This window comes from Capricornis sumatraensis, chromosome 20 (assembly GCF_032405125.1).
Source record: "Capricornis sumatraensis isolate serow.1 chromosome 20, serow.2, whole genome shotgun sequence".
NCBI classification, from domain to species: Eukaryota; Metazoa; Chordata; class Mammalia; order Artiodactyla; family Bovidae; genus Capricornis; species Capricornis sumatraensis.
The window spans coordinates 68,879,171-68,897,933 of NC_091088.1; the positions used below are offsets into that span (position 1 = coordinate 68,879,171).

Sequence of the window (18,763 nt, forward strand, 5' to 3'; positions counted from 1 at the left end):
AGAAATAAGTATTAACCTTTAAGATTAATCATGTTAAACCTTAGGTTAAGTAAATTCCTTTCTTGACTGTAACTCACTACACCCTCACCCTATAGGAATGCAACTTTATTTGGAGGGTGGCGCCTGATTTAAGAAAAAAATCACCCCTGGAAAAATAAGTTTTCTGGTTAACTGACCGATATCAGAAAGGGCCATAAAATGTCAGCAGACCTCATGGCCAGAAGATGATGAAACTCATAAGACCTTTGTATAATTTTATGTGAAGCACCTGATTGTGACAAGGGTCAGGTCTGCTGACCCCCGCGTGACTCTGTATTCATCCCTATGTATAACAAAAAGGTATACAAACAAACCTGAAAAATAAAGAAATCGGATCAGTTTCTGGAAAGACTGATTCCCCCGTGTCGTTTCTTTCTCGCTCCCCGTTTTCCTGGCTGAATTCCCATCTGAAATGTGGGTACTCACCAAGCCTGCTAATTCTGCCTGGGCTTTCTGAGGTCGGACCGGGGAGGCCTCAGTGCCTCCTCTCCTTCGGGAGAATGGAAAGACGCCTGTGGCCTACGTAGGTGGTGGTTGGTATTCCATGTAAACCAGTTATCCAGCCTCTTTTCTCCACTGATTCTCCTCCTACACCATCTGTTTCTAATCTCCCTCTGTATCTGTAATTAAATAAGTTTTTTCCAGGACGCCGACTCCGTCCCCACCTTCGAATCACCCTGGATCCACCGGGGCTGGACCCCGGCAGTGAGCCTTGAAAACATTCCACTATGTGAAAAGCCAGGCACAAAAGACTACGCGTTGTATGAGCACATTTGATATGAAATATCCAGAACAGGCAAAAATTTCAGAGAAAGTGAATCAGTGGTTGTTTGGGCTGAGGGGAGGAAATGAAGAATGAGCACGGACATCAGGCTTTCTTGGTGATGAAAATGTTTCAAGTTTAGATCGTGCTGATGGTTACACAACCCTGTGAATATGCTGAAAGACCTCCAAAGAAGAAGAGCTTCCCTGGTGGCTCAGACGCTAAAGAACCTGTCTGCAATGTGGGAGACTCGGGTTTCATCCCTGGGTCAGGAAGATCCCCTGGAGAAGGAAATGATGACCCACTCCAGTATTCCTGCCTGGTAAACTCCATGGACAGAGGGTGGTGGGCTACAGCCCATGGGGTGACAAGCGTCAGACAGGACTAACACGTTAGCCACTGAAGAACGAAAGGGAGCGGACCCTGAGAGTAGGGCTCCCGCAGAGCCTCGGTTCTCGCATTCCTCCTTTGCTCCGCCCCCTCCTTCATACACAACATGTAAGGGGGCACAAAAACCAAAACAGAACCAGAAGCCAAAATACATGATACGTCGATGAAATGCTTTTCAACATAAAGATCAGCGTAAAAAGTTCATTATGAACAAAACATCAAAATCTTAGAGACAGGATCTGGCTGCTTTATTAAACCAAGAAGTGACTGGGCGCAGCAAGACTGAACGTCACACCTTGGGAACCTACAGTCCAGAAGACAGTTGCCGATTCCAAGCATCTGATGAGCAGCGATCACTCTAAAGTGACTGTTTTTGTTTCTGTAGCCAGTTATCTGTGAGGAGATAAATTTGAGACTACAAAGATATCTTGTTCATTATCCATCTTCAGCAACAGCTTTAGAATCAGGATCTCTGCCAGAATCAATTACTGCCACGATGGCTTAAAGGTATTTTATAGCCCCATCCTTCCTTCTACATTCACTAGTTGAAAGTCTTAAGTTCTTTCTCTTCTCATTCAGTCATCATTTATTTTGGTATGAATAAATGAAATATGTTCATTTACACTGCTACTCTGGAGAAGGCGATGGCACCCCCTCCAGTAGTCGCCTGGAAACTCCCATGGACGGAGGAGCCTGGTGGGCTGCAGTCCAAGAGGTTGCTAAGAGTCGGACACGACTGAGTGACTTCACTTTCACTTTTCTCTTTCCTGCATTGGAGAAGGCAATGGCAACCCACTCCAGTGTTCTTGCCTGGAGAATCCCAGGGACGGGGGAGCCTGGTGGGCTGCCGTCTATGGGGTCACACAGAGTCGGACACGACTGAAGCGACTTAGCAGTGGCAGCATGCTGTTACTCTAATTATACTGACGCTCAGATTGTCCCAGTTATGCCCACAAAAGCCCTCCTCAAACTGAATTCTGGAGAATATGCTTCAAAGAGCTTCAACAAATATCTACATTCCTGTGACCACCTCAGTCAAGGTACGCAAGGTTTCCATCATCCCCCAGATGCCCCTGCCATTCCTTTTCCAACTTTCCCTGAACCTGTGGACCAGAGCAACCACTGATCTTTCTGCCCCTACAGTTTTGCACATGCTAGAATTTCCCTTTAAATAGATATGTGCACAGCTTAACTTAAGAACTCAGGAGACTCCTGTGCATATTTCCGGAGCTCTTTCTCCGAGTACCTCCCTCCCATCCCTTCCTTCCTCTTCCACACTCCGCTCAGCAATTGCCAGTTGCTTGAGTTTCCCCCCCTCTGCTGTTTGTCTCACTTGAGGAAATCTGGTGTGCTCTGCTTGCGTCCCTCCTTCCTGTACTGTCTGCAATAGGCCTCCAGAGAGAAAGCCGTTGCTGCTTAGGAAGTCATTTATTCTCCTCTCTCTCAGGGGCCAAAGTCTCGCATTACAGGTGTCCAGTATCTGAAGACTTGTTTCCTACATACTATCTAGTTTTCTATTTGTATATAAGGAAGGATGGCAAGTTTTGTACTATAACACCATTGTACTTGTGGGCAGGGTATCACTGTGATATTTTTTGAGCATCTCCCTACTTTTGGGCATAAGAAGATATTCCATTCTCATTTTGTACTTTCCCTGCCACCATCCTGGAATCAGACATCACCCCTATAAGCTTTGGTTCCTTTTTATTAGAGCATGATATTTAGAGACCAAGGTCTGCTTATTGCTACTGAGGCATCATTTCTTCCACGCTCCTTCACCAAATAGAGAACTAGAAAATTATACAAACACACACTTAAAAAAGAAAAGAGTAAGACTAATTAATTCAAATGAACTTTTATTTTAGAAGGTTTTGATTTACAGAAAAACTGCAAAGATCGTACAGAAGGTCCCCACACACTCTGCACCCAGTTAATGAACCAACGCTGACGCATTAGTATTAAAGTCCACACTTTCTCTCTCCCACTTTTCATCTAATGCCCTTGGTTTTCCAGGATCTCACTCAGGACACGTTATTTTTAGCAGTTGTGTCTCATCAGGCTCCTTTTAGTTGTGATGGTTTCTCAGACTTTCCTTGTTTACAGTGACCGTCACCCCACTTTTGTGGAGTTCAGGGCAGATATTTTGTCGAATGTCCGAGGACTGCCATTTGTCTGCCACGCTGTCATTAAAATGAGGCTCTGTTTTGGGAGGAAGATCATCACGTCCAAGCGCCATTTCCACGGCATCTTATCACGAGTGCCTGATCTCAGCGTGCCGTCACTATGGGTTTACACTGATCTCAGTGAGTTGCACAAACATATTTTTCATCACGAGTGCACACCAACTCAACATCATGGGGTGGTTCTTTATCTTCTATTATCCTTTATTTATATCTCTCTTTTCCCACAGTAAAACACTGGCCACCAACAAATCAATGCATTTATTCAGTTGCTCAATTCTAAAGACGCCAATGCTGGGAACGATTGAGGGCCGGAGGAGAAGGTGACGACAGAGGATGAGGTGGTCGGATGGCATCACCGACTCCACGGACATGAGCTTGAGCAAACTCCGGGAGACAGTGAAGGACAGGGAAGCCTGGCGTGCTTCAGTCCTTGGGGTCGCAGGGTCAGGCGTGACTTGGCAACTGAGCAACAACAATATGCGCATCAAACAGTTTCCAAATCCCGATACCAAAGCTATTATGAAAAACAGTCCACTAGATAAGTTCAGAGGCTGCATTTTTTCGCTTTTGGTTTTTTACTTAGGAATGTTAGCTCCTTATCTGCGATTCATAAAGTAAAACTTCTGTCGTTTGTGTTTCGCCTTTGCTTACGGTGTATTCTGCCTTACAGAAGTGCTTTAGCTTTCTGTTCTCAAGGGCAGCGGTCTTTTATTACACCTGGATTTTTAAGTCAGAAAGTCTTTCCATACATCCAGGTCATAATGGAATTCACCTCTGTACATGTCTGCTATTTGTATGGTTTAAATTAGAACTCAAGCCAACGTGGGGTTTATTCTTTTGCATTATGTGAGGTATTAATATAATTATATTTTTTTCCAACTGACTATTCAGTTAATCCACAAGCTTTTTTATTAAAAAATCCATTTGTATTCCAATGATTTGCCACATTTATGTATAGTAGACTTCCCTCTGCACTTGATATTTCTGGACAGTCTAGTCTCTCCCACCTAACAATTCATGAACTGATACCATGCAGTAGTTACAATCATTGACCCTTTTTAGAATGTTTAATAGCTGGTCATGTTAGCATACATTATAGCTTTCCTTTCTCAGAATATTCTTAGTCATTTTTGCAAGTTTACTTTTTACTTTGAGTTTTAGTATCAACTTGTCTATTTCCAATGGAGAAACAGTACTGGTATTTTTATTGGGTTTAAATTACATTTTGAAACTAACTTAGAGAAAAGCATTCTTCAGATGTGCAACGACGTGAATATGCACAGATCTCAGAAAAAACGCTTCAAGAAGGCAGATGCAAGAGGACGTGTTCTAAGACAACTCAAGAGACAAGGACGCTGGACTGGGTCTGGCTCACAAGTGTATCACCCTGGACAGAAACGCTTTCCTCATTCACAGGCCAGGTTTAACAGAGTCTGAGCAGATCCAGAACACTGGACTTCCCACCATATCAGAACAGGCTGTCCCGGCCAGGATGGGCAAACTTCAGGGCTTCTCACGCTTTCACAAACCGAAGTTGAACTACCCGTAGCTAGAGATCTAAGCCGAGAAATATCATCTCATAACAGAAAACTCTTTGACATCTCCTTCAAAACCTTTTTGCTGATTCTGTATTTTCCTTCATAATCTGCAAGTATTTCAGCATTTTTTTGACATAAACGTTTTAAAATTGTTTAGTTCCTGAGTCGTGTCGGACTCTCTGCGACCACATGGAGTACAGCCCACCAAGTTTCTCCATCCATGGGATTCTCCAGGCAAGAATACTTGAGCGGGTTGCCATTTCCTTCGCCAGGGGATCTCCTACACAGGGATCGAATCCGCGTCTCCTGTCCGGCAGGCCCATCTTTACCACTGAGCCACCTGGCCAAGAAGCGCCAAAGACTCGGACGCTGGGAAAGATTGAGGGCAGGGCAGGCGACGGCAGGATGGCTGGATGGCATCACTGACTCGATGGACAGGATTTGAGATAAGTCCGGGAGATAGTGAAGGACAGGGAAGCCTGGAGTGTTTGGGGTCGCAAAGAGTCGGACACGACTGAGCGACAACAACTGCGTTTAAAAATTAGGTACCAAATGAACTCTCGGGCTTTTTCCTCCCTCCAAGCCTTCCAGTAAAATGGCTGTGCCACGGCGACGGTGACTTAATAATGGGATTTTTTCCACATACCAATTTTACACACACAAACATGTTCCCGGCGTTTAACGGTCCCAGTCACATACTCAACGACCGGGTCAGAGCCGAACACAGCTCACGCGGGTACGGCCACGCCCACACTCACCTGCATCAGGGAGACAGCCACGCGCGAGAGCGCGCCCGACGCCCAGGTACTCACCGGCGACCCACGAGACCCACAGGCTCCTTCGGAGCCCAGACGCTTTCCCACGCCCCGACCCGCGCGCGAGCCCCGCCCACTCGCAGCCTCGCTCCGCGGGGCCAGCCTTGAGGACCGGAGACTACGTTTCCCAGAAGACACTGCGGGGCCTGTCCAACCGCGACGCAGCCTCGGCAGAGCTTTGTGCGTCTGCGCCATCGTCCGGCTCCTGAGCCCACGGGTACGGACGAGGAAGCGCACCCGGGGCTGCGGGGGCGCGGCCGCGGGGGCACCTGGACCAGAGGAGCTGGCAGGTGAGGGGCTCCGGAGCTTACCAGGAGCCCCGGGGTCTGCGCCGGACTGGGCGCTGCGGCCGGGCGGGTCACGGGCCTGGAAGGAACCGGAACGTCTCGTTTGGCCGTCGGTCTGCGGCTTTCTGGGCTTCGGACTACACTCCCCATCGGCCCTCGCGGCGCGCCCTGCTGTCGCCCCCTGTTGCCGTCAGGGCTCATAGCCCGGGTCCATGGACCCCTTAGGTGGGTGTGCCTGTCGAGGGTCCCGGCGCCCAGAAAGTGCTTGCCTATGGATGTTTTGCATCTTTCTTATGCATCCCTATAAAAATCTGGGGTGAAGTCTCGTCTCATGAGACTTTCAGAGTTGGAAGGCCCCTGAAAATTTGGAACCTAATTTACAAGCAGCGACTTGGAAACATTTTAGAGGATCTTGTTCAAAATTTGCCCAACCATTGGGGCTTAACTTGTGGCTCAGCTGGTAAAGAATCCTCCTGCAATGCGGGAGACCTGGGTTCGATCCCTGGGTTGGGAAGATCCCCGGAGGTGGGAAAGGGAACCCCCTCCAGTATTCTGGCCTGGAGAATTCCATGGACTGTATAGTCCATGGGGTCCCAAAGAGTTGGACACAACTGAGCGACTTTCACTTCCATGGTACATTCATGGGAAGATGGCTGAGTAAATCACGGGCCACCCCTGTAATGAAATAGTTACAGCGAGTACAAATAATGCTTTAAAGAAAGTTGTCATAAGGAAAACGTCCTTCTACATGATATTAAGGAACAGTGGGCTTCCCCGATAGCTCAGGGGTAAAGAATCCACCTGTAATGTGGGAGACACGGGTTTGATCCTGGTTGGGGAAGATTCCCCTGGAGAAGGAAATGGCAACCCACTCCAGTATTCTTGCCTGGAGAATCCCATGGACAGAGGGGCCTGGTGGGCTACAGTCCATGGGTCGCAAGAGTCATATGCTAGTTAGCGACTAAACAAAATCATTATTCCGTTTACACATTAAGAACTAAGTATTTGTTACATGTTGGGCAATGTCCTAAGCTCTTCTATAAAATACTACTGTTTTACTGATGAACTCAGGAAGTGGTTAGATGGCATCATTCTTAATACTTGGATGTTTTCCATTCCAGTTTAGTGACAGGCAGGCAGTGTTAGCCTGCCTGTCAGTAGGTGGGTGGGTTTGACTTCTATTGCTGAATGTTGCTGCTGCTAAGTTGCTTCAGTCGTGTCTGACTCTGTGTGACCCTATAGACGGCAGCCCACCAGGCTCCCCCATCCCTGAGATTCTCCAGGCAAGAATATTGGAGTGGGTTGCCATTTCCTTCTCCAATGCATGAAAGTGAAAAGTGAAAGCGAAGTCGCTCAGTTGTGTCCGACTCTTAGTGACCCCATGGACTGCAGCCCACCAGGCTCTTCCGCCCATGGGATTTTCCAGGCGAGAGCGCTGGAGTGGGGTGCCATTGAAGGGATCCAGTTGCAAACATATCTGTGGGTTGATGTTGTCCCACATGACTTTAGATAGTTTCTTGACATCCATCATATGATTCAACCACTCGCCTACTTGTGAACTGTTATGTACTAATCTTGATTCTGTTTTTCAGCAAATACTGTGCCCAAAGCTTCGCTCACTTACATCTCTGTGCAGAGGCTTATTTATGGTGGAGTACTGGGGCTGCCCCATCTAATTTGCCCACTGCAAACATCTGTTGACTCAAGGCAGGGTCTGCAAAATGGTGCCTGCCAAACATTAGGTAGGGCTGTAGGGTTCTTTATTAATTAGAAAGTTAGGTTAAGAGCCAGGGAGACCACTGAAGGTGTTACAGTGTGGGCACGAGAGTATTAAACGATTTGGCTCTGGGAAGCTTTCACTGAGCAGATCAGGCAGGCTGTGCTCCCTGGCCCTAGGACAGCCTTCCTTGTCCCAGGGACCCGATTCTGTCGTTGGACCAGGTCTGTGCATCCCCACCTCAGATCGCATCATCAGTGCCAAGGTGGAGCTGGGAAAGGCTCCCTGTAATTGGGGAGTGGGAAGGAGAGGTGGGCACTGTCACTGCGCAGTTTCTGGGAGCTGTGAGGCAAGCCTGGCCTCTCATATGATTGCTCTTTCCCCCCTCAGGTCTATTTCAGGACTCTGCCCTTCCCCAAGAGGCAAACCAAGAGGAGGACGCAGCAGCCCATGAAATCCTGACAGTCATGTCCCTCGTGAGTTTTCAAATCATGTAAATATTTGTTTTCCTTATCCGGAAGTTTCCCACCTGGGTTCCATCCAAGAATCTGCTTCTCAGAGGTTCCCTCCCCCTTGGCCCCATCCACACTGACCAGTGCCCACGTGGATTCATTCTGTCTTCTGATGGCTTGGTATTCTGCTGGGAGGCCAGAGGGAGAAGAAATCCATTTCCTTATATAAAATGAGAACATCCCTTACAAAAACTGAGATTTGATGAAATGGAGATGAATACTGATGAGAGATCACACACACAAAATCAGGGGAGTTGGTATTGGTTGGGCTCAATTTCAGTGTGGGGTCACCATCTCCTGTACTGACAGCTGGGTGTGTAACTGAAGTTTATCTGGGCATCTATGAGCTTAAATGCCCGCAGTAAGGTCCAGTTTGAGGCTGAACACAGCATCTGAATCTCGATCATTCTCCACCATCTTCTTCAGCTTAAGAGCAAGCGCAGTGCCGAGCTGGGACTGTAAGACAGTCAGTTAGATGGATGCATTGCTCCGAATCTGGATAGTCATAGTTTTGAAAGAGCAGAAAGACCTGAGAGACCTCTGCATCCAAAGTAAAAGAATGGTTGAATCAGTTATTTCACTTGATAGTAAATTATGCAGCTAATAAAAGTAATCATTCGAGATTTTTCCCATAAGGAAAAATTTGTGTGACACGTTTTCATATAATGATGAGCCTATGTCTTCAAGCCGTTCTTAACAAACGAAAATTCTGTTTTCTAAGATAAAACACCTGGCTTCCCAGGTGGCTCAGTGGTAAAGAGTCCACCTGCCAATGCAGGAGACATGGGTTCCATCCCTGGGTCAGGAAGATTCCCCTGGAGGAGGAAATGGCAAACCATGCCTGAAAAAGTTGCGGACAGTTTTTTTCTTGCCTGAAAAAGTCCATGGACAGAGGAGCCTGGGGGGCTACAGTCCATGGGGTCACGAAGAGTCAGACACGACTGAGCGTGCACAAGATATGAAGTATTTCTTTTACTAAAATATTTTGAGGAAAGACTACCCAAAAATTGTTGGATTCTGTTCCTGTTACTCCATAGAAGTACAGATGACAGGCCTCACGCAGAGAGTTGATCGCGTTTCAAGCACAGGGTGGGCAGTATGCTCGACTACACTGTCCTAACCGGGAAGACTCGATTTGGCTGGATTTAATTTTCCTCTGAGACCCGAGTACACGAGCTTTGGTTTGTAGTAAAAAGGAAAGTTCAAGAATACTTGAACCTCTCTTTCACCTGTGCTCATCTTTTCCTGTCACCTGGCACGTCAGGTGCCCCCAGCCCCAGCCTTATTTTTCACCAGGACTCCCCATTCCTGCAGAGACCTCCTCCATCACCTCTCATCCCATGGAGAAATGTTTCCTTGAAATATGCTTATAGCATACCTGCCTGTTGTTCCAGGGCTCAGACTTATTCAGGGATGTGGCCGTAGTCTTCTCCCAAGAAGAATGGGAACAGCTGGCACCCACTCAGAGGGATTTGTACAGAGACGTGATGTTGGAGACCTATAGCAACCTGGTCTCACTGGGTAAGGCGGTGCGGTCAGTTACTTTGGAGGTTACCCGGGGCCACATGGGTTCCTTGTCGATGTCGAGGGTCTTTTGAGTGGTTAAAGGGCAGCTGCTTGGCCTGAGGCTGCGTCTGTCCCCACCTTCCTGTGACTCTTCTATTCCTTGGGCTTTCTTGCCTGTCCTGCTTGTTGACCCTGGATCTGAATTCTGAGGCCCCACAGCATAACCGGCTGGCATGTTTTTCTGTTACGTCCAGGTCTTGCCATTTCCAAACCTGATGTGATCTCCTTCCTGGAGCAAGGCAAAGAGCCCTGGATGGTGGAGGAAGTGGCGACAGGAGGCTTGTGCCCAGGTGAGTGAGGCGTGTGTGGGAAGAGAGAACGCAGTGTGGTTGACTGCCCAGCGGGCTGACGAGGCGGCAGGCACTTTGCGTTGGAGCTCACCTTCAGTACAAGCTGGAGCACCCGGGCTCGGACCTGGGCCTCTGCTGCGTATGTCTGTTCCCCAAGGCCTTCTCCAGGACTGCACGATACACACCGTTCACACCTGTGCTGGCTGAGGAGCCACTGGCCACACATGGCCGTGGAGATTTAAATTCACTATAAGTAGATACGTTTTTTTTTGGCTACGCCTCCAGGCTTGTGGAATCTTCGGGCCCCGACTAGATGTCGCACCCAGGCCCTCGGCAGTGAAAGCGTGGGGGTCCCAACACTGGGCCACCGGGGAATTCCCTACAGTTATGTCCATTTCCCAATTCAGCACCTCGGTTGCACCTGACGCGTTCCAGATGTCCAGCAGCTACTTTGTGGCTGGTGGCTACTCTACTGGACAGTGCAGATACAGAATGTTTCCATCACCGGATACAGTTCTTTATCACGAATTACTGCCTTCAGCTTCAGCTTCTCGCTTGAACTCGATACCTGTATCCTGTCAGCTCCACTTGGATGTCCACCAGACACCTGGAACTGACGTCCCAAAGGGAGTCCTTGGTCGTTCCTGACAGGTATACCCCTCCCCGTTTCTTCTGCACATCAGGGCTAGGGGACTCTACCCGACTTGCTTAAGTCAAAAACTGCTGAGGCATCCCTGACTTTTCCCTCTCACACACGTATTCAGTCTGTCAGCAGACCCTGTTAGCGCTACCTCGGAGTAGACCCAGAATCTAAGCACGTCTCACCAACAAGCAACACTGCTGTCTCCCGCTCTCCCCACCACTTGGAGCTGCAGCGGCCCCTCCCCCGACTCTGCGTCCACTCTTGTCCACCGCCGGGCGGTCTCCACACAGCAGCCAGAGTGTGAATGCGTGCTGTGTGCACATTTTCTGATGTCAGACAGTACTGTTACACGTGTGTGTCTGTGTGTGGCTCCTCTGTGTGTGTGTGTTGGGCGGGGCTCCTCTGTGTGTGCGCGTGTGTGCGTGTATTCGTCCGTGCTCAGTCGTGACCGGCTCTTTGCAGCCCCGTGCGCTAGAGCCCGCCGGGCTCCTCTGTCCTGGGATTCTCCAGGCAAGGATACTGGAGTGGGCTGCCATTCCCTATCCCAGGGCTTTTCCTGACCCAAGGCTCGGGCCCACATCTGTGTCTCCTGCACTGGGAAGCGGATTCTCTACCCCTGTGCCACCTGGGAAGCCCTTCTCAGTCTTCAGCGAGGGTGTATTACGTCTCTGCTCACAGCTTGCCCACGGCTTCCTGTCTCACTCAAGAGACAAGCCCGAATCGATCCCATGGCCTAGAAGGCTCTGTGCCTATACTGTAGCCATCAGCCATTTGTGCTGTGGCTTTTAACGACAACTTTTAACTAAGATGAAAAGTAACATTCTATGTCACAGCTGCCCACGCCACACTTTAGATGCTGAGCAGCCGTGAGCAGCTAGGGGCTGCCCTAGTGCACAGTGCCGAATAGGCCGCTTTCAGTATCCCAGCGACTTCTGTCGGCCTGAGGTGCTCTCTGTAATCTGCCGCCTGCCTCCGCCCTGATTCCATCTCGCACCGCCCCACGTTGCTTGCTCCGTTACAGCCACACCAGCTCTCTTGCTGTTCCATTCACATAGAGTTTGGCAGGTGTCTTCCAAGGTCCAGACAGGACGTCTTTCAGGTTTTGCCAGCTATCTGGTCTGTGTCACAGCTACTCAGCTCTGCGGTAGGGGCATGAGAGCGGACAGTGCGAGTCCACCCATGCCGGCTTCGACGCATCAAGCGGATCCCAGTTTTGAGGCTTTGTCCCCAGCTCTCCTTTGCCTGGGGTGCTCCTGCTCTGGATGGGGGTTTCTCAGCCTCAGCGGTGGGATAGTTCTTCGTCGGGGAGCTAGTTGAGGCGGGAGGAGGGGATGTCATTCTATGCACGGCAGGATGTTTAGCAGCCTCCCTGGCCTCCCCTCGGTTGTAAAGCCAAAAATGTCTCCAGACATTACCAGATGTTCCCGAGGGGGTGTATGTGCGGGCGTGGGTGTGTGTGTACGTGGTGTATGTGTGGGTGTGGGTGTGTGTGTATGCATTCATGTGCGCACAAATCTTCCCTGATGAGACTCAAAGCCACCGTGTGACACGGGAGCAAAATCATGTCCAGAAACAGTTTCTGCGACGTACAGTGCACTCTAAGAGAATTTGAAATGGGACGTTAAGCGGCCAGCATGACCCCTGGGCGTGAGTGAGGTCAGGTGTGGGATGAGCGTGGGGAGAGGGGGCACACGCCTAACACGTTCAGGCTCCGGGAATTAGGGCACGGGCGTCGGGGAGGCTGTTATTCCACCTACCACACCAAGAGCACCCGGGGCCGGATTTTTGCTTTCTCATCTGAGTTTTGACAGAGTGTGTGGGGTGCTCAGCTTGTTTACTCCTTCGTCCTGTGGGTTTGTGTCATATTTAAAGAGAACTTCACCCTTTCAAAAGGCTAGGAGTCTGCTGTGATTTTTTTCTAGCTTATTTACGATGAACTGTACTATCCATATTGAATTTTCCTACTGTGCGATGTGATGTCACGTTACTGTCCAGATTATCCAGTTGTTCAAGCGGCATTTATCAGTTTATCTCCCCATCACTGCTGTAGAAAGCCAGCTTTGCCATCTGCTTTATCATCTGCTATCTGAATCTATTTTTGGACTTTCTCTTGTAGCCCATGAATCTCTAACCATGTGTCTATACCATTACTGTTTTAATTTATTAACAGTTTAAATGTATTATATATCTGGTATTAGTCCCTCTTCATTCTTGTTTTTCAGAATTTTCCTGGCTGTTCTCATTTACGTTTCTATCTAAACCTTAGAATCAGAATATTTGCTTTCAAAAAAATCATGCATTTTTTCCTTACTGTAATCACTGTAAATTTATAGATTAAGAGAAAACTGATTTTATCCTATTGAAGAACATGACAGGCTTTTCCCTTCCTTTATGACCATATCTGATGAAGATTTTCACATTTTCTTCCTCGATTTTGTATGTCTTATTACATTTATTCCTAGGTAGTTTATATTTATTGCTGTTGAAAATGGCATAATCTATAATATGGATTAATACAGCATTCATCTATATTCTACTCCAACTGGTTATTTTCTAATATGACAAAAGCTAGTCACATCTTCAGATGAATTTTGTAGCTGACCCAATTAATTGAATTTTCTCATTATTTATGACAGATTTTTATGAAACTCTTGAGCTTTCCAAGCATTTGATTATATATATATAATATAGATATATCTGCAAATGGTGATGTTTTTACATTTTTCTATCTTACAGGTTTTTTTCTCTTGCCTGACTAGGATGCTGATTATGTAGTACCCCCAGAACAGTATTAAGAAGGGTTTTACATACTAATCTTAACTTTAACAGGAATATTTTTAGTAACTTTTATTAAGCATAATATCAGCCATAGGAATGACATAGAGATATTTTCTTCGCTTAAAGAAGCATCGACTTTTTCATTTTTTTTTTCTTTCAATCTATAAAATATGGATTACATGAATAGATTTGCTAATACCAAACTCTGAATACTGAATCTCACGCCTGTTGGCCATCTGTATGTGTTCTTTGGAGAAATGTCTATTCGGACCCTTTGCCCATTTTAAAGTCAGGTCATTTTTTCGTTGCGTTCTAGTTCTTTGTACTGTCTGTATGTGACCCTCTACAGATACGTGCTTTGTAGATGCTCTGTCCCGTTCTGTCAGACGCGGGGTCCTGAAGCTTTTCCCTTGTTTTCTTCTAGGAGCTTCATATCTTAGGTGTAGGTCTTTAATCCATTTTGAGCTGTTTCATCTGATGTAAGGTTGGGGTCCTCCTTTCTTTTGCACGTGGATATCCAGTTTCCTCAGCCCTATTTGTTGAAGAGCTTGTCTTTTCCTCAGGGTGTGGCCTTGGCACCCTTGTTAAAGATCGTTTGACTGTATGTATGAGTGTATTTCTGCTGTCCCCATTGTGTTCCACGGCGTAAATACCTTCCTTTATGGCAGTTCCACAGTTTCGATTACTGTAGCTCTTTTAACATGTTTTGAAGTTGGAAGTGAGAGAGGCCTCCAACTTTGTTCTTCCTTTTCAAGATTGTTTTGGCCGTTCAGGATCCTTTAAGGTTCCATTTGAGGAAACCAACCAAAACAAAACCATAAAACTGTCCATAAGCTTTTTAGACATCACCTCATTGGTTGTCAGAAACAGCATCTACTAATGCTAAATTAAAAAACTGCACCAGATCTTGTCAGGAAAATGTAAAACTAATACAGAGGACCTCACTATCATTTTTGCTATTTTGCAACTTTACAAGGAGAAGAGAAGCTGAAAGTTGGAAAATCAGGGCTCTCTTTGTAAAGTCACTTCACAGTATATGATTAGAGACAGCTTAATTTACATGAGTGCAGAAGTGCTCATGGAACAAACACTGTACTCTGCCATCACTCATCTGTGTCAGCTGCCTTGACGGCATATGCAGCAGTTTGGAGGGAGGCGTGCTTTCAGTGGCATGTCCTTAGAGACAGCTGTTCTGGTTTTTTTTTTCCCACATTGCCCAGAACACCAATAATGTGTGATCACTTTAATTCCTAAAACCAGACTTCCACTTGGGCATAGTTACATGATCCCAAACTCACTTTCTTCTGTCCACCAGGCTGGCTGTAATAGTCCACGGCCACTGCAGTCTTTCAGTTCTTCTTCTTTATACGATGGCAGCCAGATGTTGCTGACCACTGAGTAGATGGACCACGGATACGTAGGTGGTCATTACAATGGCAGTGTTTAGACTCTGCCTTCCCACAGCTGTTAGAGCACAGTGCAGAGACCCATGAAGAGAGCTTCCCTCTTGAAAAACGAAACGTGGTGTCTGATCTTTTCACATAGTCTTATAATTACAGCTTCGTGTGTATGCATACACTGTGGTTGTGGTACAGATTTTTGAGGCGACAGCAGCATCATTCCCACAAAATTGATACTTCTTTTACAAACTTTTCATCTGTATTGTCAAAGTAATTTTTTATTCTAGTAGTTTTTGCTTAATAACTTCACACAAAAAACAAATGAATAGTGGTCTCTGATATGCTACCATAAGAAGCAGACATGCCCCCTATAAAGTCTTCTTTGGCTTTCTCATATACTTCATGAACACATTCAAAAGCACCCATTTACTTTCCCCATAGTTCCCTGCATGAAGCAGCAACCAATTCTTTATTAGCCGAATGGGACTGATTTCCATGATTGCAGTAAAATAGGCTACTGCAGTGGAAATCATGTGCCAGGTACACGAATCAAGTTCAGCAACACCATTCAGCCCTCCCTTGCAGTTTGAATAACCAGCAAAGAATATGCTCTGGAAGAGGCCACCTCATTCAATTTGGGCCTAATCTTCCAAACAAGGAACAAGGCTCTCCTTTTTCCCAGGTCACTTTTAGGCAACAGGAAAGTCCAGGAGAGACTGGTCCAGCTGACAGTAGCTGTAGCTGTGGTGTTCAGCTAAATGTCAGGGACAGAAAGCGCCACAGCAGAAGACCACAGCTGTGTCTTCCACTGGACATGTGAAAACAATCCCTGCTGTACACCACGCCCCGTCACGCAGATGCACCATCTCATTCCTCTGGCCAGAGAAGTATCTAGTCAACCCTCTCTATCGTTTTTAAATATCCACTTTATTGATGTACAATTTACAGCAAATGAAATGCCTGCATTTTAAGCATATTTTAATGACTATAGACAAAGGTACACACTTACACGACCACGACCACAGACAAGACAAATGTTCATCTCCCTGAAAAGCTCCTCTGTGCTCCTTCCCACGCAGTCATTCGTACCCCCGGCCACAAGCAACAAATGATTTGCTTTCTGTTACTCTTATGTTTTTCTCTTCTAGGGTTTCACAGAAACATTCATTTTTTAAAACCATGGTTCAGCAGTGATTCTGCTCCACGTTAACATTTTAGAACTATTCTTAATGATTTCTCTGATTACCTCATTCACCTCAGTTTATGGTATTTCCTCTCTCTCTGTTCTATTTGTCCATTTTCTAAATTCTTAATCACATTCAAGAGCATACAGATATTATCTTGAGTCTCAACTTTCCAATGTTTACTACCGAAGTTCCTTTTTCTGGAAAAGGAAAAACACACACATGCTTGTTTTGTTCTTTTTCAGTGCTGAAGTCCAGGTACGATACTAAGGTATTCTCTCCAAAGCGGCAGAGTTTCGAAGTACAGTCACCCCCGTGGGAGATAATGGAAAGCCTTACCAGCTACAGTCTTGAGTGCTCAAGATTCCAAGATGACTGGGAATGCAGAAGTCATTCTGACAGGGACGAGGGAAATCCAGATGGACATCTGAGTCAAATGATAATCGAGAATGAAGAAATACCCACTTTTGACCAGCCAGCACCCCTTACTTTTTATCAGGAAATTCATACCAGAGAAAAACCCTATGGATATAATGAATGTACAAAAGACTTCTGGCAAGAGGACTTCCTTATTAATCATCAGGGGATTCAGACTAATGAGAAGCCCTATAAATGCAAGGAATGTGGGAAGGCCTTTAAATACGGTTCACGACTAATTCAGCATGAGAATATTCATTCTGGCAAGAAACCATATGAGTGTAAGGAATGTGGAAAGGCCTTCAATTCTGGTTCAAATTTCATACAACATCAGCGAGTTCATACTGGTGAGAAACCTTATGAATGTAAGGATTGTGCAAAGGCCTTTAGTCGAAGCTCACAGTTGATTGAACATCAACGAATTCATACTGGTGAGAAACCCTATCAGTGTAAGGAGTGTGGCAAGGCTTTCAATCGGATCTCACATCTTAAAGTGCATTATAGAATTCATACTGGCGAAAAACCCTATGCATGCAAGGAATGTGGGAAAGCCTTTAGTCATCGCTCTCAGCTGATTCAACATCAGACTATTCACACTGGCAAGAAACTCTATGAGTGTAAAGAATGTGGGAAGGCCTTTAATCAAGGCTCAACTCTCATTCGACATCAGAGAATTCATACCGGTGAGAAACCCTATGAATGTAAGGCATGTGGCAAGGCCTTTAGGGTGAGCTCACAACTTAAGCAACATCAGAGAATTCACACAGGAGAGAAACCCTACCAATGTAAGGTATGTGGTAGGGCTTTCAAACGGGTCTCCCATCTTACTGTACATTACAGAATTCATACAGGTGAGAAGCCATATGAATGCAGGGAATGTGGGAAAGCCTTCAGCCACTGCTCACAACTGATTCAACATCAGGTAATTCATACTGAGGAAAAGCCCTATGAATATAAGGAACATGGGAGGACTTTAAGTGACGATTCAGCTACCATTCAACATCAGAGAATGCATGATATAGAAACACAAGTGAATTTAATAAATGTGGAAAAGCCTTCCATCAGCACTTACCCCTTATTAATCATCAGAGAATTTATGTTAGCAAGCAATCATATGAATGGAAAGAATGGGAAGAGTCCATTAGCTTAGGCTAATCACAACTTACTCTTTATATCTTGGAGAAAGACTTGAAGGATGTCATGCAAGTGAGAATTCCTTTATTCAGAGCTTTCTTTTATCCTGAGTAATAAAATTCATGTTGAAGAAAAATTATATGGGTGCAACTTTTTTAGACCATGATTGTCAAAGACAGATAGGTTGGAGAAAATTTTGTCTCTAACACATTCCAAAGTTACATTTTCTCACCACAGTGTAATAGTTTCAGCAATAGCCAAAAGTGAGTTTTCTTGGAAATTCGAAAACAAAACACGCCAAATTACTCCTGGGTTAACAAGAAACTAAATCACGCAGTTAGCACTGATGGTAATGAAAACAAAGAGGAGAGTTTTACATGCCAAGAAATGTGGGGTGTGGCTGAAGCCACTCAGAAGTTTTTTATGCCTTTAAGTGCATGTAAACATGAAAACCGGGAAGATAGTACTCAAATATATTAAATGTACTATTTAAGAAGCCAGAAAAGAATACCAAATGCCCTGATGATAGACAATAGGAAACAGAGGCAGAAAATGAGGAGATAGGAAGTAGCTGTCCTGCATTCTCTCCTGGGGCTTCCTAGGTGGCTCAGTGGTAAAGAATCCACCCGCCAATGCAGGAGCTGGAGGAGACTCCAGTTCCAGCCCTGAGTTGGGAAGATCTCCTGGAAGAAGACATAGCAACTGGCTCCAGGATTCTTGTCGGGATAATCCCATCAACGGAGGAGCCTGATGTGCTAACAGTCCATAGGGTCACAAAGAGTCGGACACAACTGAGCCGACTCAGCACACATCCTACAGTAATCTCAGTTTTTATTTCTCTCTGATCCAAGGGAAATTAAGTTTAGGAGACTGTCTCTTAATTTTCAGGTTGTTTGTTTGGATTATCTTTTATAACTTGTCACAGACAGAACAGGTTGGTTGCCTACCTAGCAGCCATACCCAGTTCCCATTCTGTTGGTAGCATCTGTGTCTTGTCTTAGACTCTGAAGATGTCAGATGCCAATTTTCAGCCTCCTTTGCAGCTCAAGATGGCCCATCCGTTCCAGTGTATGGCCAGTATATTCTAGGGATCTACCAGGTCTTCAG

The 18,763-nt window shown here is 46.1% G+C and overlaps 1 protein-coding gene across 1 annotated transcript; it reads left to right on the top strand.

The window, feature by feature from the left end:
* The first annotated feature begins 9,665 nt into the window (after positions 1–9,665).
* ZNF582 (zinc finger protein 582) lies at positions 9,666–17,672 on the top strand. Its single transcript, XM_068993375.1, has 3 exons — positions 9,666–9,765; positions 10,005–10,100; positions 16,351–17,672. Exons 1-3 carry the CDS (start codon positions 9,732–9,734, stop codon positions 17,670–17,672), a joined length of 1,452 nt encoding a protein of 483 aa, XP_068849476.1. The 5' UTR covers positions 9,666–9,731.
* The last annotated feature ends 1,091 nt before the right edge of the window (positions 17,673–18,763 follow it).